Raw genomic sequence first — 25,048 nt, forward strand, 5'->3', positions numbered from 1 at the left:
CAGGCTTTCACGGCGGACTGCCTCAAACCGGCCCATTTGGATCTGCAGCAACCTGTCGAGCTTGCAATGCCGCGACGCAGAGGCTGGCCCCCTAAGCGGCAGCTGGCACAGCCCGCGGACCTTGGGGACTGTATCGCCGCTTCTGAGGGGGGGTTGTGTGGCGACTCACCGTTTAGTCGGTCGAACGGCGTCGGAGCAACGAGGCCCAAGATGGCGGCGGGCCTCGTCTTTCCCGAGCGACGGGGAGAACCCGCGCGCGGGAAAGTCTTGATGACGTAGTACTTATGTCATTGCCGGTTGGATTGGGCGGGAACAGTCTCCCTTAAAGGGCCCGCGCAAGGCGGGAAAATAAACCAGTTCTTGTTCGACAATCCTCCGACTAGCATCTTGTTTTATTTTGTGGTAGCAACCGCTACATTTTGTTTTTTGTGGAGCGGTGAAGGCTAAGGGGAGATCTGTTGGAGGTTTATAAGATTATGAGAGGCACAGATAGAGTAGATAGCCGGTATCTTTTTCCCAGGGTTGAAATGTCTAATACCAGAGGGCATGCATTTAAGGTGAGAGTGGGTAAGTTCGAAGGAGATGTTTGGGGCAAGTTTTTACACAGAGTGGTGGGTGCCTGGAATGTGTTCATAGGTGGTGGTGGAGGCATTTGGGAGGCTCTTAGATAGGTACATAAATGTACATGAGATGAAGTGATATGGACATAGTGTAGGCAGAAGGGAATAGTTTATTTGGGCATTGGATTACTAATTTAATTAGTTTGGTGCAACATCATGGGCTGGAAGGTCTGTTCCTGTTCTCTGTTCTAACTTGATACCAAAATGGAGGAAGGTAAGAATAGCAAATCCAAGGAATACTTGATGTCAAGGGAGACTGAGGTGTGGATAAAGAAGAAATAAAGAAAGCGCACGGCAGGTTTAGAGAAGTGAAAATCAGTGACTATGGGAAGTGTAGGGGAGTACTTGTATATTTAAAACAAAAATTACCAGGGCAAAGAGGAAGCACAAAATATCACTGATGGACAACATAAATGAAAAGCCAAAGCATTTTTGAAATATATTTAGGCAAGAGGGTAACCAGGGAAAGAATAGGGTCCATTTGGCACCAAAAGGGGAATCTGTGTGTGCTGATGAGGTTTTAAATGAATACTTTGCATCTGTATTCATTAAAGGGAAGGACATTGCAATTGGAAAATTCAGAGAAGTGGATGATGAACATTCCAGGGTATAGAAGTTTTGGTTGGAATGGGGTGATGAAAAAGAGGAGAGGCATTGATCAAGGAGATAGTCACTGCGGTCATGAGCAAGGATGTCTTAGAAGGCTCTTCAACTCAGGTCATATGGATAGAACTTGGAAATAAGCAAAAGGGCAACCACACAGCCAGGAGATGGAAAATAACTGTGTCGGCAAATCACATAAAAGTACAAGTGGAGCTGGATTGTAGCAGGAGTGGATATCAACTTTCCCAAATATTAATTGGGATACCTGAGTGTGAAAGGTTTAGATGGGGTGGAATTTTTAAACTGTGTTCAGGAGAGCTTGTTGTGCCAATACATAGATAATCCTATTGAGCTAGACCTATGCCTGGGAAATGAAGCCGGGCAGATGGATGAAGTGTTAGTGGATGAGCACTTTGGGGATAGTGACTATAAGTCGGTAAGTTTCAGAGTAGTTATAGAAATTGACAGTAGTTCAGAAATTAAGTGTTTGAATTGGGGAAAAACCAACTTTCAATATCTTAAGTCTGGATTTAAAAAACATGGACTGGGAGCAGCTACTTCAGGGGTAGAGAAAGTGTAAGGAGTTGCTGAAATGAATTAAGGTGGCAAAGAAGGACAATGAAATCTCACTGTCAAATGAGATTAAGGAAAATCCCAAGGCATTTTATAAGTATATTAAGAGCAAGAGGGTAACCAGGGAAAGGTGGAGCCCATTGGAGACCAAAGGGGCAGTCTGTGTGTGGAGCCAGACCACACGGGTGAGTTCTTAAATGAATACTTTTCATTTGTATTCTCGAAGAAGAAAGATATTATAGACTAATCTATGCCATCCAAGGTGCCTTTCTGAGCTAGTCCCATTTGTATGTGCTTCGTCGTTATCCCTACAAACCTTTCCTGTCCATGAACCTGTCCAAATGTATTTTAAAATTATTAAGATACCTTTATTAGTCACATGTACATCGAAACACAGTGAAATGCATCTTTTGCGTAGAGTGTTCTGGGGGCTGCACGCAAGTGTCGCCACGCTTCTGGCGCCAACATAGCATGCCCACAACTTCCTATCCATACATCTTTAGAATGTGGGAGGAAACTGGAGCACCCAGAGGAAGCCCATGCAGACACGGGGAGAACGTACAAACTCCTTACAGACAGTGGCTGGAATTGAACCCAGGTCGCTGGTGCTGTAATAGTGTTATGCTAACCGCTACTTTATAAGGGGATTGATAGAAACATTTAACATCATTAAAGGTCCACACAGAGGGGAAAGAAACTATTCCCAGTGGTAGGAGGGTTGAGAACAAAGGTGTGTAGAATGAAGGTAATTGGCTAAGGAATGAAAAGTGTCTTGAAAGCATTGCGCAGCAATTGATCTCTGCAGTGCATTTCAGGAGTAGTGGTGTAGACAGATTCAAATCTGGCACTTAAAAGGGAGCAGAATAAGCACGTGACTGGAAAAAAAATTGCAAGACTGTGGGAAATGACAGGAGAACTAGCTGTCTTGCAAGGATGGCTCTTGCAAAAAGTATGGACTTCATTGACTGACTGCCCACCTTATATACTGTAACTTTTCTCTGACTTGCCATCATCATGCAATGTGGTTCAAAAGGTAAAATTCAAAGGAAATTCTTTCAGGTCTGCCTAATTGAATGAGGTGTGTTTCCATAAATTCCAGTAAGTATCAAGACTGTGGATATTCCAAAAAGAGATTAAGGTTGATAGCAATGAAGAACAATAAGTGGCTGTTTTATATTGGATCAATTTTCTATGTGTTACCTTTCAATTTTGTATTGTCTCAGAGCATCTTTTTTTTGTATTTTTCAGGCATCTCATGGAGGTAAAATCTCAGTACCCCAATCAGTCATTTTTGTGACCACATCGATTCGCAGTCTTGACTGGAACAGGATGGAGCCTGTGCCGATCACTCATTTACCTCTTTCGAACGTATTCTTTTTTGAATTGTTGTTCCTGTGTTATCCGTAAGTTGCTAACTTCCAAAGACTTGCTATTATTTCTGAAAAGTAACTTATTTGGTGTAATCAAACATAAATTGGAATTCCTGTCACATTTCTTATGCTTTGAAGATGTTTCTTGTATAAAACCAATTAGAAAGACAGGGAGAGCAAGGTGATGGGCAAAGAACATACACTGAAATTGCATCAAGCAAAATAGTGTTGAGAAGAATAGTTGGTCCCAAGATTCCTTTTCATTGACACCCATCATTAAAATGGGATGGACAGGAACAAAAAAATAATCAAAAATGCTAACGGAGTGCAACCCATTGTCTCCAGGACTGGAGTACAAGGATACAAGGATTATGTTGCAGCTGTACCATGCCAAAGTTAGCCCATTCCTGATGTCTTGAGTAGTTCTTAGCTGCAATGTCAAACTTTTGGTGTTGAAGCTGCATTTATCCAGGCAAGTGGCGAACATTCCCTTGCATTCTTGAGTTGCGCCAAGATGATGCTGGAAAGATTTTGAGGAATTAGGAGGGGAATGTGTGACAACAGAATACCAGCTTTTGACTTGTTTTTCCAGCCATAGTCGTGTGTGACTGATCCAATCAAATTTATAGGCATTGGTGTCCCTGAAATGTGGGTGGTTGGAATTTCAATGGAGAAGTTGCATAATAGCAGCCACATTAAAAATGGCAATTTAAAAATCTCTTAAAATGTTGCATGATCTTGGATTATGTTCTGGAATTTTATGTACCTGTTTTCAAAATTGAGGTTTAGTAGGTTAAAATTTGTATTTGCATTCATTCCTCCAGAAGTGAGTGTTGTATAGCACAGAAATGGGCCCTGTGGCCCACCCTGTTCACTCCAGCCATTGGACTTACCTATACTTGCCCAATTTGCTCACATTAGATCCATTGCCACATTTTCCTTAGTGAATCCATTGCTTGTCTGGATGCTTCTTAATGTTGAGAGTACCTGCCTCCACCAACTCCTCAGGCAGCACATTCCAGATTCTGACCAATCTGTGTGGTGGGGGGGTGGGGGGTGGAATTCCCCCTCAGATCCCCTCTAAACCTCATGCCTCTCATCTTAAACCAAGTTGGCAAATTGGATCCAAAATTGGCTGTGCATGATGAGGGTCGCATTTGTGATTGGAAGCCTGCAACCAGCGGTGTGCTATCGGGAGCAGTGCTGAGACACTTGCTCTTTGCTATATACATTAACAACTTGGATATTAATGTAGGCGGTATGATTAGTAGAACATAGAACAGTACAGCACAGGAACAGGCCCTTTGGCCCACAATGCTGTGCTGAACTAATTAAACGAGTAATTAAATGCCTAACTAATCTAGTCCCTTCTGCCTACACAATGTCCATATCCATCCATTCTCTGCACATTATATGCCTACCTAAGAGCCTCTTAAACAGCTTTGTTGTATTCGCCTCCACTACTACCCCTGGCAGTGCATTGCAGGCACCCACCAATCTCCGCACATCTTCTTTGAACTTGCACCCTCTCGCCTTAAATGCATGCCCTTTAGTATTAGACATTTCAACCCTGGGAAAAAGATACCGGCTGTCTGGCTATGCCTCTCATAATCTTCTAACCATCCATCAGGTCTCCCTTCAGCCGCCACTGCTGCAGAAAGCAGAGCCCAAGTTTTTCTAACCTCTCCTCATAGCACATGCCCTCTAATCCAGGCAGCATTCTGGTAAACCTCTTCTGCACCTTCTCCAAAGCCTTGACATCCTTCCTGTAATGCGGGGGGTGGTGGCGGCGGCGGTGGGGTTGTTGGGGGGTACCAGAATTGAATGCAATACTCCAGATGTGGCCTTACTAGAGTTTTATAAAATGGCAACATTACTTGCCAACTCTTGAACTCAATGCCTCGACAATTGAAGCCAAGCCTGCCATACGCCTTCTTTACCACCCTATTATGATGCAGCTGCTTTCAGGGAGCTATGGATTTGGACCCCAAGATCCCTCTGTACATCAACATTATTGAGGGTCTTGCCATAAACAGTGTACTGTCCCTTTTATATGTGATCTCCCAAAGTGCAACAACCTCACATTTGGCTGGATTAAACTCCATCTGCCATTTCTCTGACACACGAGATTCTGCAGATGCTGGAATCAGGAGTAACACATACAAAATGCTGGAGGAACTCAGCACGTCAGGCAGCATCTATGGAGAGAAATAAACAGTCGACCCGAAACATTGACTATTTATTTCTCTCCATAGATGCTGCCTGACCTGCCATTTTTCTGCCCATATCTGCAACTGATCTATATCCCGCTATATTCTTTGGCAATTTTCTACACTATCCACAACACCACCAATCTGTATCATCTGAAAACTTACTAACCCACCCATCCACATGTTCATCCAGATCATTTATATCACAAACAGCAGAGGTTCCAATCTGGATTGCTGCAGAACACCACTAGTCACGGACCACCAGCCAGAATAAGTCCCATCGACCACTCCCCTCTGTCTTCTATGGGCAAGCCAATTCTGAATCCAAACAGCCAAGTTACCATGGATCCCATGCATCTTAATCTTCTGGGTGAGCCTACAATGAGGGCCCTTGTCAGTGCCTTTTAAATCCATGTAGACAACATCCACCACTCTACCTTCAATCACCTTTGTCACCACCTCGAAAAACTCAATCACGTTGGTAAAACTTGACTTGCCCTGCATGAAGCCATGCTGACTGTCCCTAATTAAGATTAAGATTTCTTTATTAGTCACATGTACATCAAAACACACAGTGAAATGCATCTTTGCGTAGAGTGTTCTGGCGGCAGCCCGCAAATGTCGCCACGCTTCCGGCACCAACGTAGCATGCCCACAACTTCCTAACCTGTACGTCTTTGGAATGTGGAGGATACCAGAGCATCCAGAGGAAACCCATGCAGACAGAGGGAAAATGTACAAACTCCTTACAGACAGCAGTGGGAATTGAACCCGGGTCGCTGGCGTTGTAATAGCATTACGCTAACCGCTACACATTATTATCCATGATATTCCAAATCCTATCCCAACAAATCCTCTCCAATTGCTTCCCTAACACTGATGTGAGATTCACCAGTCTGTGGTTTCCAGGGTTATCCCTTTTTCCTTTCTAGAATAACGTAACAACATTAGCTACTCACAAGTCCTCTGGGACTTTGCCTGTGGCTAGAGAGAACACGAAGGTCTTGGTCAAGGCCCCAGCAGTCTCATCTCTTGCCTCTCTCAGTAACCTGGAGTATATCCCATCAGGCTCTGGGGACTTATCCACCTTAATGTCTTTAAGAGACTCAACACTACCTCTTTATCTGAAAACGCCAGAGCATATCAGCATACTCCACATGGATCTCACTATCCTCTACATCCTTCTCAGTAAATACAGATGCAAAGTACTCATTTAGGACCTCGTCCACATCCCCCACATCCAAGCACTTTTCCTCCTTTATCCTTGTATGGTCCTACCCTCTCCCTTGTTGTTCTCATGCTCTTGATGTATGTGCAGAATGCCTTGGGATTCTCTTTAATCCTACTTGTCAAAGACTTTTCATGGTTCCTCCTGGTTCTCCTAATTACCCTCGAGTTCTTCTCTAGATTCTTTATAATTCTCAAGGGCTCTGTTTGACTTTAGCTTCCTAAACCTTATATATGCTTCCTTATTCTTCTTGACTAAATTCACCTCCTCTCCCGACATCCAAGGTTCCCTTACCTTGCCATCTTTGTCCTTCCTTCTTACTGGAACGTACCTGTCCTGTACTCTGCATAGTTGGTCTTTAAGCACCCTCCACATGTCAGATATGGACTTTCTCAAAAACAGCTGTTCCCAATTAAATTTCCCTAATTCCTGCCTAATACTCTTGTAATATGCCCTGCACCAATGTAATGGACTATGACCTCACAATCTACCTTGTTGTGACCTTGCACCTTATTGCACTGCACTTTCTCTGTAGCTGTGACACCTTACTCTGTACTGTTATTGTTTTCACCTGTACTACATCAACGCAATCTGTACTAACTAAATGTAACTGCCCTGTGTCATGAATTGACCTGTATGATCGGTTTGCAAGACAAGTTTTTCACTGTACCTCAGTACAAGTGACAAAAATATACCAATACCATACTTATCCCTATCTATAGCTGTCTTAAAACTTAAGGAGTTGTGGTCACAGTTCCCTAAATATTCTCCCACTGAGAGGTTAATCACCTGGCCAGGTCCAGTAAGGCCCCTTCTTTTGTTGGACTATCTCCATACTGATTTAAGAATATTCCCCAGGCTCCTCTGCGAGGTGAGGGAGGAGATTGCTGAACCGTAAACTAGGATCTTGGAGTCCTCATTGTCCACGGGAATGGTACTGGAGGATTGGAGGGTGGCAAATGTCCTCTTATTCAAAAAAGGTAATTGGGATAGTCCAGGGAATTACAGACCAGTGAGCCTGACATCTGTGGTGGGCAGGGTGTTGGAAAGGATTCTTAGAGATGGGATCTATGGGCATTTAGAGAATCATGGTCTGATCAGGGACAACCAGCATGGCTTTGTGAAGGGCAGATCATGCCTCTCAAGCCTGATAGGGTTCTTTGAGGAGGTGACCAGACAGATTGAGGGTTGGGCAGTAGATGTGGGCTAAATGGATTTTAGTAAGGCATTGGACAAGGTTCCACATAGTGGGCTTCTTCAGAAGGTCAGAGGGCATGGGATCCAGGGAAGCTTGGCTGTGTGGATTCAGAATTGGCTTGCCTGTAGAAAGCAGAAGGTTGTGGTGGAGGGAGTGCATTCAGATTGGAGGGCTGTGACCAGTGACCTCTGCTTTTCATGATTTTTTATTAATAACTTGGATGAGGGGCTAGAAGGGTGGGTTGGCAGGTTTGCAGATGACACAAAGGTTGGTGGTGGTGTGGATAGTGTGGAGGATTGTCGAAGATTGCAGAGGGACATTGATAGTACACCGAGCTGGGCTGAGAAGTGGCAGATGGAATTCAATCTGGAGAAGTGTGAGGTAGTACACTTTGGAAGGACAAACTCCAGGGCGGAGTACAAAGTTAATGGCAGGATTCTGGGTAGTGTGGAGGAGCAGAGGGATCTGGGGGTTCATATCCACAGATCCCTGAAAGTTGCCTCACAGGTGGATAGGGTAGTTAAGAAAGCTTATGGGATGTTAGCATTCATAAATCGTGGGATTGAGTTTAAGAGCTCTACAAAACTCTGGTTAGACCACACTTAAGAGTATTGTGTCCGGTTCTGGTCACCTCATTATAAGAAGGACATGGAAATGTTGGAAAGGGTGCAGAGGAGATTTACCAGGATGCTGTCTGGTTTAAAGAGTATGCATTATGAGGAGAGACTAAGGGAGCTAGGGCTTTACTCTTTGGAGAGAAGGAGGATGAGAGGAGACATGATAGAGGTATACAAAATATTAAGAGGAATAGATAGAGTGGACAGCCAGCGCCTCTTTCCCACGTTAACCCGATTTTGAAGTTCCCCTGCTGTCTGTTGGAAGATCACACAGTGCCACAGTTTACTTCAAACGCATTTATTTAGCAATGTATTGCTAGGGAGAAATCTCTTTACTCTATCATGGAGCCTGCTGCGGAGTTCTCCAAAGTACAAAGGAGTAAGCAGTTATTTATACAAACATTGTCACGCACAATTTAATTAGCCAGGCTCCACAGTTCTGGGTTGAGCAGAAAACGGACAAAGGGCTACTGCAGATGGACAAAGAGCCCAGGGTCACACCCCAGGTTCAGCTAATCGTTTTCTAATCGGGTGAGACAAAGGCAGGTATCACCTTCATTGTTTGAGACACCCTTCCCATTTCCCGTTAAGATTGACTATCATCTCCATAGTCAAACATAATGGGAATCCAGTTAAGTTCCAGACACAGCAATTACCACACAGCACCCAGCCCAGGAAAGCAGTGTTGTGGCTGTTCTGGCCTGAAGGACACTTTTTAAATCAGTATTTCGAGCAGCCATAATTCTCATCCATCTTAAGATATGAATACAGTTATAGTTTATTAATCCTACACCTCCTCAATGCCTGCCAGATCCCTTCTGATGCCCTCAAAACTGGCCTTCAGTTTAGAATCTTCAACCCCAGGACAAGTCCGATCCTTCTCCATAATTAGATCCAAAGTGTTCCCCTACACTCACTCCTGTCACCTACTCTGCCTCATTCCCTATGAGGAGATCCAGTATTGCACCCTCTATAGTTGGGACTTCTACATATTGATTAAGGAAACTTCCCTGAACACATTTGATAAACTTTATTCCATTCAGTCCTTTTGCAGTGTGGGAGTCCCAGTCAGTATGTGGAAAGTTAAAATTACCGGCTATCACAACTTTATATTCCTACAACTGTCTGCTATCTGTCTACAAATTGCAAGCTGAGTACTTAAAGGATACGAAGAGTGATGTCCACATTGGTGATCTTAAAGCATATTAAGATGGTCAAATCCCTGGAGGCTGACCAAGTGTATCTTAGAACATTGTGGGAGACTTGGGAAGAAATAGCAGAGGCCTTGGCAGAGATATTTGCATTATCCTTTGCCAAGGGGTGAGGTACCAGAGGACTGGAGGATGGCTAATGTTGTACCTTCATTTAAGAAGGGCTTCAAGGACAAGCCAGGGAACTATCGGCTGTTGACCCTAACATCAGTGGTGGGAAAGTTACTGGAGGGAATTCTGAGTTAGAGTCGTACAGCACGGAAACAGGACCTTTGGCCCAACTGATCCATGCTGACCAAGATGCCCATCCAAGTTTGTCCTATTTGCCTCTGTTTGGTCCATATTCTGCTAAACCTTTCCTATCCATGTACCTTTTCAACTGTCTTTTAAAAGTTGTTATTGTACCTGCTAGGTACAGGATCTACTAGCATTTGGAAAGGCAATGACTGATTAGGAATAGTCAGTATGACCCTGCATTTGGAAATTGTGTCTCACAAATATGATTGATGTTTTTGAAGGGGTGACCTAGAGAATTGACAAAGACAGGGTAGTAGATGTGGTCAATATGGACTTTGGGAAGGCTTTTCACAAAGTGCTCCATGCTGGTCTGCTCTGGAAGGTTAGAGCACATGGAATCTGGGGTGAGCAGGCCAATTGAATACAAAATCGGCTTGGTGGAAGGAGACAGCATGATAGTGGAGGGTTGTTCTTCAGACTGGAGGCCTATGACCAATGGTGTGCTGCAGGGATCAGTGCTGGGTCGGCTGTTGTTTGATATCCAAATTAATGATTTGGTATTGGTATTGGTTCTTATGGTCACTTGTACTGAGGTACGGTGAAAAACTTGTCTTGCATACCAATCATACAGATCAATTCATTACACAGTGCAGTTACATAGGGTTAGCACAGAGTGCATTGAGGTAGTACAGGTAAAAACAATAACAATACAGAGTAAAGTGTCACGGCTACAGAGAAAGTGCCATGCAGTAAGGTGCAAGGTCACAACAAGGTAGATCGTGAGGTCATAGTCCATCTCATTGTATAAGGGAACCGTTCAATAGTCTTATCACAGTGGGGTAGAAGCTGTCCTTAAGTCTGGTGGTACGTGCCCTCAGGCTCCTGTGTCTTCTACCCGATGGAAGAGGAGAGAAGGGAGAATGACTCGGGTGGGTGGGGTCTTTGATTATGCTGGCTGCTTCATCAAGACTGCGAGAGGTAAAGACAGAGTCCAAGGAGGGGAGGCTGGTGTCTGCAATGCGCTGGGCTGTGTCCACAACTCCCTGCAGTTTCTTGCGGTCCTGGGCAGAGCAGTTGCCGTACCAAGCTGTGATACATCCAGATAGGATGCTTTCTATGGTGCGATAAAAGTTGGTGAGTGTCAAAGGGGACAAACTGAATTTCTTTAGCCTCCTGAGCAAGTAGAGGTGCTGGTGAGCTCTCTTGGCCGTGGCTTCTACGTGATTTGACCAGGACAGGCTGTTGATGATGTTCACTCCGATGAAATTGAAGCCCTCAACCCTCTTGACCTCAGCACAGTTGATGTAGACAGGCACACGTCCACCGCCCGCTTTCCTGACGTCAATGACCAGCTCTTTTGTTTTGTTGACATTGAGGAAAAGGTTGTTGTCCACTAAGCTCTCTATCTCCTTCCTGTCCTCCAACTCATCGCCGTTTGAGATACAACCTACAACGGTGGTATCATCTGCAAACTTGTAGTTGGAGTTGGAGCAGAATCTGGCCACAGTCATGAGTGTATAGGGAGCAGAGTGGAGGGCTGAGGATGCAGCCTTGTGAGGCACCAGTGTTGAGAATAATTGTGCCGGAGGTATTGCTGCCTATCCTCACTGATTGCGGTCTGTCGGTTAGAAAGTCAAGGATCCAGTTACAGAAGGATATGTTGAGTCCTAGGTCTTGGAGTTTGGTGACAAGTTTGTTTGGGATTATTGTATTGAAGGCAGAGCTGTAGTCAATAAACAATAGTCTAACATAGGTGTCTTTACTGTCCAGATGCTCCAGAGCTGAGTGTAGGGTCAGGGAGATGGTGTCCGCTGTGGACCTGTTTCGGCGATAGGCAAATTGCGGTGGGTCGAGGTTTCTGGTTGGCTGGAGTTGATGCGTGCCGTGACCAACATCTCAAAGCATTTCATGATGGTGGATGTCAGAGCCACTGGTCGGTAGTCATTGAGGCATGTTACCTTGCTTTTCTTTGGTACTGGAATGATAGTGGTCTTCTTAAAACAGGTGGGAACCTGAGATTGCAGCAGGGAAAAGTTAAATATGTCCACAAATACTTCTGCCAGCTGACCAGCACAAGACCTGAGCACACGGCCAGGGACACCATCTGGGCCAGGTGCTTTCCTCGCGTTCACTCTCTGGATGACTGATCTGACGTCCTCAACGGTGATCACAGGTTCAGTTGCATTGGAGGCTGTCGGGGTGGGTGGTGACAATCCACTTCCCTTCTGCTCAAAACGCGCATAGAATGCGTTGTTCATCAGGAAGGGATGCGCTATTGTTTACTATGCAGCCCGTCTTCATCTTGTAGCGTGCTATGGCATATAAGCCCTGCCATAGCTGACGGCTGGTCTGGGACTCTATTTTGAGTTGGTATTACCTCTTGGCATCCCTGATAGCTTTCCGAAGGTCATATAGAACCATAGAACAATACAGCACATTACAGGCCCTTTGGCCCACCATGTTGTGCCGACCTTTAAACCACGCTTTAGACTATCTAACCCCTCCCTCCCTCCCACATATCCCCCTATTTTAAATTTCTCCATATGCTTATCTAACAATCTCTTGAACTTGACCAACGTACTTGCCTCCACCAGTACCCCAGGCAGTGCATTCCATGCACCAACCACTCTCTGGGTGAAAAACGTCCCTTTGATTTCTCCCTTGAACTTCCCACCCATTACTTGAAATCCATGTCCTCTTGTTTTGAGCATTGGTGCCCTGAGAAAGAGGCACTGGCTGTCCACTCTATCTATTCCTCTTAATATCTTGTATACCTTTATCATGTCTCTTCTCATCCTCCTCCTCTCCAAAGAGTAAAGACCTAGCTCCTTTAGTCTCTCCTCATAATCCATACTCTCCAAACCAGGCAGCATCCTGGTAAATCTCCTCTGCACCCTTTCCAACGCTTCCACATCCTTCCCAGAATCAGGCAACCAGAACTGGACACAGTACTCCAAGTGTGGTCTAACCAGAGTTTTGTAGAGCTGCATCATTACCTTGTGGCTCTTAAACTCGATCCCACGACTTATGAAAGCTAACATCCCACAAGCTTTCTTAACTACCCTATCCACCTGTGAGGCAACTTTCAGGGATCTGTGGATATAAACCCCCTCAGATCCCTCTGCTCCTCCACACTACCCAGAATCCTGCCACTAACCTTGTACTCCGCCTTGGAGTTTGTCCTTCTAAAGTGTACCACCTCACACTTCTTCAGATTGAACTCCATCTGCCACTTCTCAGCCCAGCTCTGCATCCTATCAATATCCCTCTGCAATCTCCGACAGTCCTCCACACTATCCACACCACCACCAACCTTTGTGTCGTCTGCAAACTTGCTCACCCACCCTTCTACCCCCTCATCCAAGTCATTAATAAATATCACAAAAAGTAGAGGTCCCAGAACCGATCCCTGTGGGACACCACTAGTCACAGCCCTCCAATCTGAATGGACTCCCTCCACCACAACCCTCTGCTTTTTACAGGCAAGCCAATTCTGAATCCACATGGCCAAGCCTCCCTGGATCCCATGCCCTCTGACCTTCTGAAGAAGCCAACCATATTGAACCTTGTCAAATGCCTTACTAAAATGCATGTAGACCACATCTACTGCACTACCCTCATCAATCTTCCTGGTCACCTCCTCAAAGAACACTATCAGGCTTGTGAGACATAATCTAGCCTTCACAAAGCCATGCTGGCTGACCCTAATCAGTCCATGATTCTCTAAATGCTCATAGATCCTATCTCTCAGAATCCTTTCCAACAGCTTACCCACCACAGACATAAGGCTCACTGGTCTGTAATTCCCTGGACTATCCCTACTTCCTTTTTTGAATAAGGGGACAACATTTGCCACCCTCCAATCCTCCGGTACCATTCCTGTGGACAACGAGGACTCAAAGATCCTAGCCAATGGTTCAGCAATCTCCTCCCTCGCCTCATGAAGCAGCCTGAGGAATATCCCATCAAGCCCCGGGGACTTATCTATCCTAATATTTTCTAACAGCTCCAGCACATCCTATCTATGTGCTCTAGATCATTAACCTTACCAACACTGTCCTCTGTGTTATCAAGGCCCCTCTCGTTAGTAAATACTGAAGAGAAGTATTCATTGAGAACCTAACCCACTTCCACAGCTTCCAGGCACATCTTTCCACCTTTATCTCTAATCGGTTCTACCTTTACTCTCGTCATCCTTCTGCTCTTCACGTACGTGAAAAAAGCCTTGGGATTTTCCTTAACCCTACTCGCCAAGGCCTTCTTATGTCCCTTTTTTGCTCTCCTCAGCCCCTTCTTTTCCTTCCTTGCTACCTTATATTCTTCATGAGCCCTATCTGATCCTTGCTGCCTTCACCTGATGTATCCTGCCTTCTTCCTCCTAACTAGATGTTCCACCTTTCTTGTCACCCATGGTTCCCTTACCCTGCCGTTCTTTCTCTGCCTCACCGGCACAAATTTATCCCTAACACCCTGCAAGAGATCCCTGAACAACAACCACATCTCCATGGTACATTTCCCTTCAAAAATGTCATCCCAACTTACACTCTGAAGTTCTAGCCTCATAGCCTCATAATTTGCCCTTCCCCAATGAAATATCTTCTTGTCCTCTTTGCTCCTATCCTTGTCCATGGCAATGCTAAAGGTTAGGTAGCAATGGTCACTGTCCCCCAAATGCTCACCCACCGAGAGATCTGTCACCTGACCTGGTTCATTACCTAATACTAGATCTAATATGGCATTCCCTCCAGTCGGCCTGTCAACATACTGTAACAGGAATCCATCCTGGACACACTTAACAAACTCTGCTCCATCTAAACCTTTGGCACTAAGCAGGTGCCAATCAATATTTGGGAAATTAAGTCTCCCATGATAACAACCCTGTTATTCTTGCACCTTTCCAAAATCTGCCTCCCAATCTGCTCCTCAGTATCCCTGCTGCTATCCATAGGCCTATAGAATACTCCCAGTGGAGTAGCCGCTCCTTTCTTGTTCCTAACTTTCACCCATACTGACTCTAGAGAGGATCCTTCTACATTATCCACCCTTTCTGCAGCTGTAATAGTATCCCTGACCAGTAACGTCACCCCTCCTCCTCTTCTCCCCACCCCCCCCCCATCCCTTTTAAAACACTGAAATCCAGGAATATTCAATATCCATTCCTGCCCTGGTGACAGCCAAGTCTCTGCATGAGCCAGAATATCATCGTCCCACGTACTTATCCAAGCTCTCAGTTCATCACGCTTATTCCTGATACTTCTTGCATTTAAGTAAATGCACTTTAGCCCATCCACCTTTCTACTTTTATACCCTGTACTCTGCTTCTCCTTCCTCAAATCCTCTCTACATGTTAGATCTGACTTTTCCACATCCACTTCTTACTCTGACCTACCCCTCCGGTTCCCATCCCCCTCACAAACTCGTTTAAACCCTCCCGAACCACCCTAACACTCTGTATTTCTTGTACAGATCAGGATCACCAGACTTGTGTGCAGCAGTCCTCAACTTCAGTAGGGAGTGGATCTCCCGGTTCATCCGTGGTTTCCTGTTTGGGAACACCTGTATTGTCCTCTTTGGTACACAGTCCTCCACACACTTGCAGATAAAGTCTGTGATGGTGGTGGTATACTCATCAAGGCTGGCAGCTGAATCTTTGAACGTGGACCAGTCCACTGTCTCAAAGCAGTCACGTAGGAGCTCATCTGCTTCCTCAGACCAGCACTGCATGACTCTGTACTGGATCCTCCCATTTCAGTTTCTGTTTGTATGCAGGGAGAAGTAGCACAGCCTGGTGGTGTTCTTAACATGGTTGGCAAGTTTGCAGACAACACCCAAATTGGTGGCGTAGAGGACAGTGAAGAGTGTTATCTAAGTTTCTAAAGGGACCTGGACCAACTTGAGAAATGGGCCAGAGAATGGCAGATGGAATTTAACTCTTGACAAGTGCAAGATGTTGCATTTGGTAAGTTAAACCAGGGCAGGACTTGCACAGTAAATGGTAGGGCCCTGGTGAGTGTTGTCAAACAAAGTGACTGAGGGGTACAGATACACAGGTCCTTGAAGGTAACAACACAGGCGGACAGGGTAGTGAAGAAGCCATTTGACATACTTGCTATCATCGGTCAGAGCATTGAGTACAATAGTTGGGATGTCATGTCTTTCAGTTGTACAAGACGTTGATGAGACCACACTTGGAGTATTGTGTGCCTTTCTCATTGCCTGGCTGTAGGAAGGATCTCATTCAGCTGGAAAGGGTGCAGAAAAGATTCACGAGGATATTGTGGGGACTGGAGGGCTTGTGTTGTAAGGAGAGACTGGATAGGCTGGGGCTTTTTTCCCTGGAGTGTAGGAGGCTGAGGGGTGACCCTATAGAGGTATATAAAATCATGAGGGACATGGATGAGGTGAATGGTCAGTCTTTTTTCCAGGGTATGGGAGTCTAAAGCAAGAGGGCATAGATTTAAGGTGAGAGGAGAAAGATTTAAAGGGGACTTGAGCAATTTTTTCCATACAGAGGGTGGTGGTGGGAATGAGCTGCCAAAGGAAGTGGTAGAGGCAGGTACAATTACAACCTTTAAAAGACACTTAGAAAGATAAATGAATAGGAAAAGTTGGGCCAAATGGCCTTTTCGTGCTGTATAACTCTATTACCGTCCCCACCTTCCCTGCTGTTTTATGGAGTTTTTGTCTTTTCAGTTCTGACAAAGCATCTCCAACCTAAAACATTGACTCTGTTTCTATTCCCACAGATGCGACTGACCTGCTGAGTAGTTCCGTCATTTTCTGTTTTTGTTTTAAACTTCCAGCATCTTCAGGTTTTTTTTAACTGAAGTCCATGTAAACCACATCTACCTATTGCCCTCATTAATGCACCTTGTTACCTCCTCAGAAAATTCAATCAGAATGGTCAGATAAAATCTTTCCTTCATAAAGCCATGCTGCCTTTCTCAGATCATTCCCTGCCTTTCCAAGTCATCAATAATCCTGTCCCTGAGAATTTTTTCCAGTAACTTCCCTACCACAGATGTTGAGCTCACTGGTCTGTAATTGCCAGGCTTTTCCCTGCTGCCCTTCTTGAAAGGGAGGACTACATTTGCTGTCATCTGGTACTTCATATTTGGCCAGCAAAGATTTAAAAATCTCTGCCAGAGCCACGGTAGTCTCTTCCCTTGCATCCCTTTGCAGCCTAGGATAAATCTCATATGGTCCTGGGGATTTTTTCACCTTTAAAACCTGCAAAAGCATCTAGTACATCCTCTTTATTTACAGAGACTTCCACTAGAACTTCACCTTCCCCTTTGCTGAGTTCTCTAACTCTGCTCTGTGCTCTGTCCTTTCCTTGCAGACTTTGGTTTTCCTTGCCTGTTTTCTTACCCTGAGTATGTACTGGGTGATCCACTGACTTGTAAAAATGAGTGAATATTTGCTGGTAAACAATGCACCTAGGAATTATGTTTGCTTTTTGTATTTACTCTTTTTACAGGTTTGGAATGTACATCCCTTTCTTTCGGTTGAAATATGATACAAAGAAGTCCAATCTCTCATCTGTGGCCAACATAGGCCCCAATGAAACAATAACAGCAATTGAAAGAAGTAAAGACTACTTAACAGTTTTAAAGGAGACCTTGAAAAATCATACAAACCAGATGCACAGCCTAAATTCTATGCCAACACATGCATGCTGCTTGTCTCCAGATCTGATAAGAAATGAAGTGGAACACCTGAAAATGGACTTCAATTGGCGCATGAAGGAAGTTCTGGTTAATGCAATGCTGAGTGCTTATTACATAGCCTTTGTGCCTGTTTGGTTTATAAAAGTAAGTAATGCAATGTCAAATGCATTATGTAAAATGTATGATAAACAACTCTTCAGTACTCCTCTCTGCTCACAGCAAATAATGATCCACAAGTCTTCCTAAAGACCAAACCAAATTTGAAATGGATGAATGCCAAACTTTAGGATTGTATTGTGCATGGCTTAGATTTATTTAACAAGTTAAACTGCATTGTTATGCACAAGTCCCAAATTGGTTGGCAATAGCTCAGTGAAGCCACAAAGTAACACAGCAAAGTGCTTTTTCTTGCTGTAAGCCTGGACAAAGAGCTTTGGATGTGAGCTGGGGGTGGTGCAGTGACAAGTACCATGTTTAAAAAAAACATTTGGACAAGTACATGGATGGGAAACATTTAGATGGATGTGTGTCAAACACAGCCGACTGCAATTAGTTTAACGGGCATCTTGATCGGCATGGATGAGTAGGGCTGAAGGACCTGTTTCTGTGCTGTATAACTCTATGAATCTACAGATGTAGTTCATTGTTTGCTCATCATATTCCATTTGTGTAAACCATCAGCAGGAGTTCATATCTGAGAGACTGGAGTAAAAGCTCTCTTCCCTTTGCTTCCTTGGATGTACGAGTGATACATTGAGGTTACGAAATTTAGAGGCGATCATTCACACTTCACAAGAACAGGTCCTCCCTTGCTTATGAATGCCCTACTTGTGTTCAGCCCATGCATCTGAACGAGCATCTAGGAGTCCAGCAGGATGGATTTGCCGACTGCTAATTTAAACGGAACCCTGCCATAACCTAGGGATGACCTGTACTAGGCAATGTTAATTTCCGTATTTTAACCAGGTTCAGTATTCTGATCAGGTTTTGCGGTACGCAGGAATGGATTAATTAATTATCCAAGGAGCTGCAAATTCTGAAATCATTCATGTCCTGTGACCTTATTTTAGTGGGAAAGACATTAATGAAGCAATTGAGCATAGGTGGGTTTAGGACAATGAGCTTGGAAAATTCTACAGCACTGGACTGAGGCTCTGATAATTTTCTTCTGACAATTGTGGCTGTCTTATTTTGTGTAGGGTATGATGTTGTCATCGTGGTGTATGACATGGCAGTGGCTTCCTTGACCAGTTCACAGTCAGTTGTGCTGCTGTGGTCTGGAATCACATAGAGGCCAGACCAGGTGAGAATGGCAGATTTTTTTCTCAAAAAAGGACTTGTAAACTAAACTGAATTTTACGCTGCAGTGGTTTCATAATTAATTAAATCAGGAATGAAAATAACAGTAGCTATTATAGGGTGGTGGTGGAGGCAGATACATTGGACAGGTTCAAGAGCTTGTTGGATAGGCATATGGGGGAGTGTGGGATGGGGGGATATGCGGGAGGAAGGGGTTAGGTAGTGTGAGGGTGGTTTGATGGACGGCACAACATGGTGGGCCGAAGGGCCTGTTTTGTGCTCTATGGTTCTATTCTATATTTCCAATTTAGAATGGTGGGATTCAGACTTTTGGTTCTGGTTTATTGATCTATGCCTCAAGTTAATGATAAACAATTTAAGACACAGGAAGGAGGCACTAATTGGTCTATTGTTTCTGTGCTAGTCAAAAAAAAGCTAACCAACTTGATCCCACCTTCTAGCTGGAGTTCTGTAATGGTTTTTTAATTACAGATTCCGAGCACTTTCTAAATATGGCAAACGTTTCTGCCTCCATCACCCTATCAGGCTCTGAGTTCCAGAACTCTGCCACCCTCTTGGTGACGACTTTTTTTCCTCCTCTTCCCTTCCAATCCTTTGACCAACTACTTAAAATCTATAATAAAATCAGAAAATGCTGGACAATCTTAGCAGGTATTTCCATTTACTTGAAATCTATGTCACCTGGTTTTTTGACTCCATAAAGGAAATAAGTCCTTCCTATTTACTTATTCTCAGGCCTTCATAATTTTATACACCTCAGTTAAATTGCAACCTCTTCCAAAGAAGATGGCACCAACATATTCAATCTTAATAGCTACAGTTTCTCAGTCCTTACAATGTCCTCCCAAAATTGCTTCTGCAACTTCTGTGCAATTGCATCTTTCTTTTTAGCCGCACTTCAGTGGTGTTGTAACAAGTGTTGTATGCCATTATGACCTCTGCTCTTGTATTCTGTGGCACAGCTAATAATGGAAACCATCCCAAATGCCTTTGTTAATCATCAAAATAATCTGCCTTACTATCTTAGGGATGCTGACACACACTCCAAGACCCTTAATTTCTCCAAACCACTCAATATCCTGCCATTTATTAGCTATTACCTTGTCTTGCAGCACTTCCTTAATACATCACCTCCCACTTTTCTGCATTAAATTTCATTTCCATTTTTCCATTCTACTTAATATATCACCTACATTTTCCTACACATTAAAGTTTTCCTCTCTACCAACCAAAGTGCCAGCTTTGTTATAGAACATAGAACAGTACAGCATAGGAACAGGCCCTTCGGCCTATATTATCTGTGCTGCCCATGATACCAAATTAAACTAATCCCATCTACCTGCACATGATCCATATTCCTCCATTCCCTGCATGTTCATGTACCTGTCTAAATACCCATTAAACGTCACTATCATGTTTGTTACCACCACCCCTTGCAGTGTGTCCCAGGCACCTACCATTTGCTGTGTGTAAAAGAAAAAAACTCTTGCCCCACACATCTCCTTTCGAACTTTCCCCCTCTCATCTTAAAGCAATACCCACTAGTATGTGATATTTCTACCCTGGAAAATAGACTGATTATTTACCATATCTGTGCCTCTCATAATTTTGTATTCTTCTATCAAGTTGCTCCTCAGCCTCCGATGCTTCATAAAAAAAATCCAAGTTTGTTCAATCTCCTCTTGTAATAATAAACCAATACCAATACTCTTTAATCCAGACAGCATGTTGGTGAACCTCTTCTGCATCCTCTCCAAAGCCCCCTCATCCTTCCTGTAATGAGCGACCAGAACTGCACATAATATTCTTTTGGCACGCTGGCCTTCATAAATCAGGCCAGTGAGTATAAAAGTTGGGAGGTCATGGTGCTGTTCACAGAACGCTGGTGAGGCCACACTTAGAGTATTGTGTTCAGTTTTGGTTGCCCTGCTATTGGAAAGAGTGCAGAAGAGATTTATAAGGATATTGTAAATTGTCATGGACAGGGACAGGTGCAGAGAGGACAAGAGATTTTTCAATTGGGGAAGGGCGAACTACGAGGCTATAAGGAGAGAACTTGGGAGTGTAAATTGGGATGTCCTTTTTGAAGGAAAATGTACCATGGAGATGTGGTCGATGTTCAGGGATCTTATGCAGGATGTTAGGGATAAATATGTCCCGGTGAGGCAGAGAAGGAATGGCAGGATGAAGGAACCATGGGTGACAAGAGAGGTGGAACGACTTGTTAGGGAGAAGAAGGTAGCATATGTGAGGTATAAGCAGCAAGGTTCAGACAGGGCCTGTGAGGAATATAGGGTAGCGAGGAAGGAACTTAAGAAAGGGCTGAGGAGAGCTAGAAGGGGACATGAAAAGGCTTTGGCTAGTAGGGTTAAGGAAAATCCCAAGGCCTTTTTCAAGTACGTGAAGGGTAGGAGGATGGCTAGGGTAAAGGTAGGTCCGATTAAGGACAAAGGTGGGAGAATTTGCCTGGAGGCAGCGGAAGTGGGAGAAGTTCTCAATGAGTACTTCTCTTCGGTATTCAGCAGGGAGAGGGGTCTTGATGATGCGGAAGGGAGTGCTGGTAGGGGTAATGTTCTCGAGGTTGTAGATATCAAGAGAGAGGATGTGTTGAAGTTGTTAAATAATATCAAGACAGATAAATCTCCGGGGCCTGACGGGATTTTCCCCAGGCTGCTTCGAGAGGCTAGGGAGGAGATTATTGAACCGCTGGTAAGGATCTTTGAGTCCTCGTTGTCCACGGGGATGGTGCCAGAGGATTGGAGGGTTGCGAATGTTGTCCCCTTGTTCAAAAAAGGTAATAGGGATAGGCCAGGGAATTATAGACCGGTGAGTCTCACGTCTGTGGTGGGTAAGCTTTTAGAAAGGATTCTAAGGGATAGGATTTATGAACACCTTGAGAATCATGGACTGATTAGGGACAGCCAGCATGGCTTTGTGAAGGGAAGATCTTGCCTCACAAGCCTGATAGGGTTCTTTGAGGAGGTGACCAGGAAGATTGATGAGGGTAGTGCGGTGGATGTGGTTTACATGGATTTTAGTAAGGCATTTGATAAGGTTCCTCATGGTAGGCTTCTTCAGAAGGTCAGAGGCCAAGGGATCCAAGGAAGCTTGGCTGTGTGGATTAGGAATTGGCTTGCATGTAGAAAGCAGAGGGTTGTGGTGGAAGGAGTGCCCTTGGATTGGAAGGCAGTGACTAGTGGTGTCCCGCAGGGATCGGTTCTGGGACCTCTACTTTTTGTGATATTTATAGATGACTTAGATGAGGGGGTGGAGGGCTGGGTTAGTAAGTTTGCGGACGACACTAAGATCGGCGGTGTTGTGGATAGTGTGGAGGGCTGTCGGAGCTTACAGAGGGATATTGATAGGATGCAGAGCTGGGCTGACAAGTGGCAGATGGAGTTCAATCCGCAGAAGTGTGAGGTGGTACACTTTGGAAGGACAAACTCCAGGGCAGAGTACTGGGTGAATGGCAAGGTACTTGGCAGTGTGGAGGAGCAGAGGGATCTGGGGGTTCATATTCACAGTTCATTGAAAGTTGCCTCACAGGTGGAAAGAGCAGTTAAGAAGGCCAATGGGATGTTGGCTTTCATAAATCGCGGGATTGAATTTAAGAGCCGCGAGGTGATGATGCAGCTTTACAAAACTCTAGTTAGGCCACACTTAGAGTACTGTGTTCAGTTCTGGTCGCCTCATTATAGGAAGGATGTGGGGGCGTTGGAGAGGGTGCAGAGGAGATTTACTGGGATGCTGCCTGGATTAGAGAGTATTGAATATGCGGAGAGGCTTAAGGTGCTAGGGCTTTATTCACTGGAAAGGAGGAGGATGAGAGGAGACATGATAGAGGTATATAAAATACTGAGAGGAATAGATAGAGTAGACAGTCAGCGCCTCCTTCCCAGGGCACCAATGCTCAAGACGAGAGGGCATGGCTTTAAGGTTATGGGTGGGAGGTTCAGGGGAGATGTCAGGGGGAGGTTTTTCACCCAGAGAGTGGTTGGTGCATGGATTGCACTGCCTGGGGTGGTGGTGGAGGCAGATACTTTGAACAGGTTCAAGAGCTTGTTGGATAGGCATATGGAGGAGTGTGGGATGGGGGGATATGCGGGAGGAAGGGGTTAGGTAGTGTGAGGGTGGTTTGATGGACGGCACAACATGGTGGGCCAACATGGTGCTCTATGGTTCTATGTTGCCAGGACTTGAGGGACTGTTGTAAGGAGAGGTTGGACAGGCTTGGACTTTTTTCCTTGGACTATAGGAGATTGAGAGGTGATGTTATAGAGGTGTATAAAATCATGGGGGACATAGATAGGGTGAATACACTTAGTCTTTTTCCAAGGGTTGGAGAATCAAAAACTAGAGGGCATAGATTTAAGGTGAAAGGGGAAATATTTCATAGGAACTTGAGGGGCAACTTTTTTACACAAAGGGTGATATCTACTGTATGTGGAATGAGCCACCAAAGGAAGTGGTTGTGGCAGGTACATGGATTGGATAGGTTTAGAATGTTATGGGTCAAACACTGGCACATGGGAGTATCTTGAATGGGGCATCTTGGTCAGCATGGACCAGGTAGAGTCAGAGAGTCATACAGTATGGATACAGGCCTTTCGGCCCAATGAGTTCATGCCAACCATGGTGTTCACCCATCTTGTCCTAATTTCTTGCTGTTGTGCTGAGATTTTTCCAAGTTGTGCCAAAGGGCCTGTTTCCATTGCTGTATAACTCCATTCCACATAGGCCTAACCAAAGTTTTATGCAGCTGCAACGTGACTTCCTGAATCTTAGACTCAACAGTCCCACTGATGAAGGCAAGCATGCTATACACCTTCTTTACCAACCTATCTACTTGTGTGGCCACTTTCAGGAAGCTATGGACTTGGACTGCAAGATCCCCCTGTCCATCAGTGCTCGGAAGGATCCAGCCATTTACAGGATACTTTCCCCTTGCATTTGAATTCCCAAAGTGCATAATGTCACACTTGTCTGGATTAAACTCCATCTGCCTTTTCTCCGCCCATGTCTGCAGCTGATCAATATCCTGCTGTGTTCTTTGACAACCTTCTTCACTATCTACACAGCTCCACTAATTTTCGTGTCATCTGTAAACTTGGTAATTAGCCCATCTACTTTTTCATCCCAAGTCATTTATATTTATCTCAAACAAGAAGTCCCAACACTGGTCCCTGTGGAATACCACTGGTCACAAACTTCCAGTCAAAATAACACTCCTCCACCCCCATCCTGTGTCTTCTATGGCCAAACAATTTTGAATCTGATCTACCAAGTCACTGTGGTTCTCATGCATCTTAATCTTCTGGATCACCCTGTCATGAGGGACCTCGTCAAATGCCTTACTAAAGTTCATGTAGATAATATCCACTACCCTACCCTCATCAATCATCATTTTCACCTCCTCAGAAAAAACACTCAATCACGACGTTCCCATCGTGCCCCTGGATTTTGAGTCCATGATGCTTACATACCAGGTCCTGTGGTATCCCAGCCTTCCAGTCACAAAATCACCCATTAACCATTACCCTTTGCTTCTTGCCACTGAGCCTAATTTGACTCTTAACCTCCAATCCCATGGGCTTTCAATTTTTTGACAGCCTGTCCCAAGAAAATGTGACAAAAGGTTTGCTAAAATCCATGTAAACTAGGTCAAACACACTGCCCTCATCCATCTTCATTACATCCTACAAAAGGTTGAATCAAATTGCTCAGACATCTTCTGTTAGCAGTTCCATTCTGGCTGTCCTAATTGAAACTGTCTGATTAAGGTTTATCCTGTCCCTCAGAATAGAGTCCAATGTTTTTCTCACTGCTTGTTAACCTAGCCTGGAATTACATTATTTATCTCTTCCACCCTTCTTAAACAACCGTCCAGTCTTTTGGCAGTTCTTAGCAGACGTCCAATCCTTTGGTACCACTCCTGCAGCCAGGGAAGATATGAAAATATTAGAAACATAGAAAAACTACAGCACAATTCAGGCCCTTTGGCCCACAAAGCTGTGCCGAACATGTCCCTACCCTAGAAATTACTAGGCTTACCCATAGCCCTCTATTTTTCTCAGCTCCATGTACCCATCCAACAGTCTCTTAAAAGACCCTATCGTATCCGCCTCCACCACCATTGCCGGCAGCCCATTCCACGCACTCACCACTCTCTGAGTAAAAAAACTTACCCCTGA

At 44.6% G+C, this 25,048-nt stretch overlaps 1 protein-coding gene across 5 annotated transcripts in view; it reads left to right on the forward strand.

The window, feature by feature from the left end:
* tmem39b (transmembrane protein 39B) overlaps positions 1–25,048 on the forward strand; it is a 99,740-nt gene that overhangs the window by 53,843 nt on the left and 20,849 nt on the right. For all 5 annotated transcript variants that reach the window (XM_052036645.1, XM_052036650.1, XM_052036647.1 and 2 more), the window contains 2 exons: positions 3,045–3,199; positions 17,348–17,681. In XM_052036645.1, coding sequence (XP_051892605.1) covers positions 3,045–3,199; positions 17,348–17,681 — 489 coding nt within the window. The remainder of the gene's footprint in view (positions 1–3,044; positions 3,200–17,347; positions 17,682–25,048) is intronic.

Source organism: Pristis pectinata, chromosome 22, assembly GCF_009764475.1.
Source record: "Pristis pectinata isolate sPriPec2 chromosome 22, sPriPec2.1.pri, whole genome shotgun sequence".
In the NCBI taxonomy this organism is placed as follows: domain Eukaryota; kingdom Metazoa; phylum Chordata; class Chondrichthyes; order Rhinopristiformes; family Pristidae; genus Pristis; species Pristis pectinata.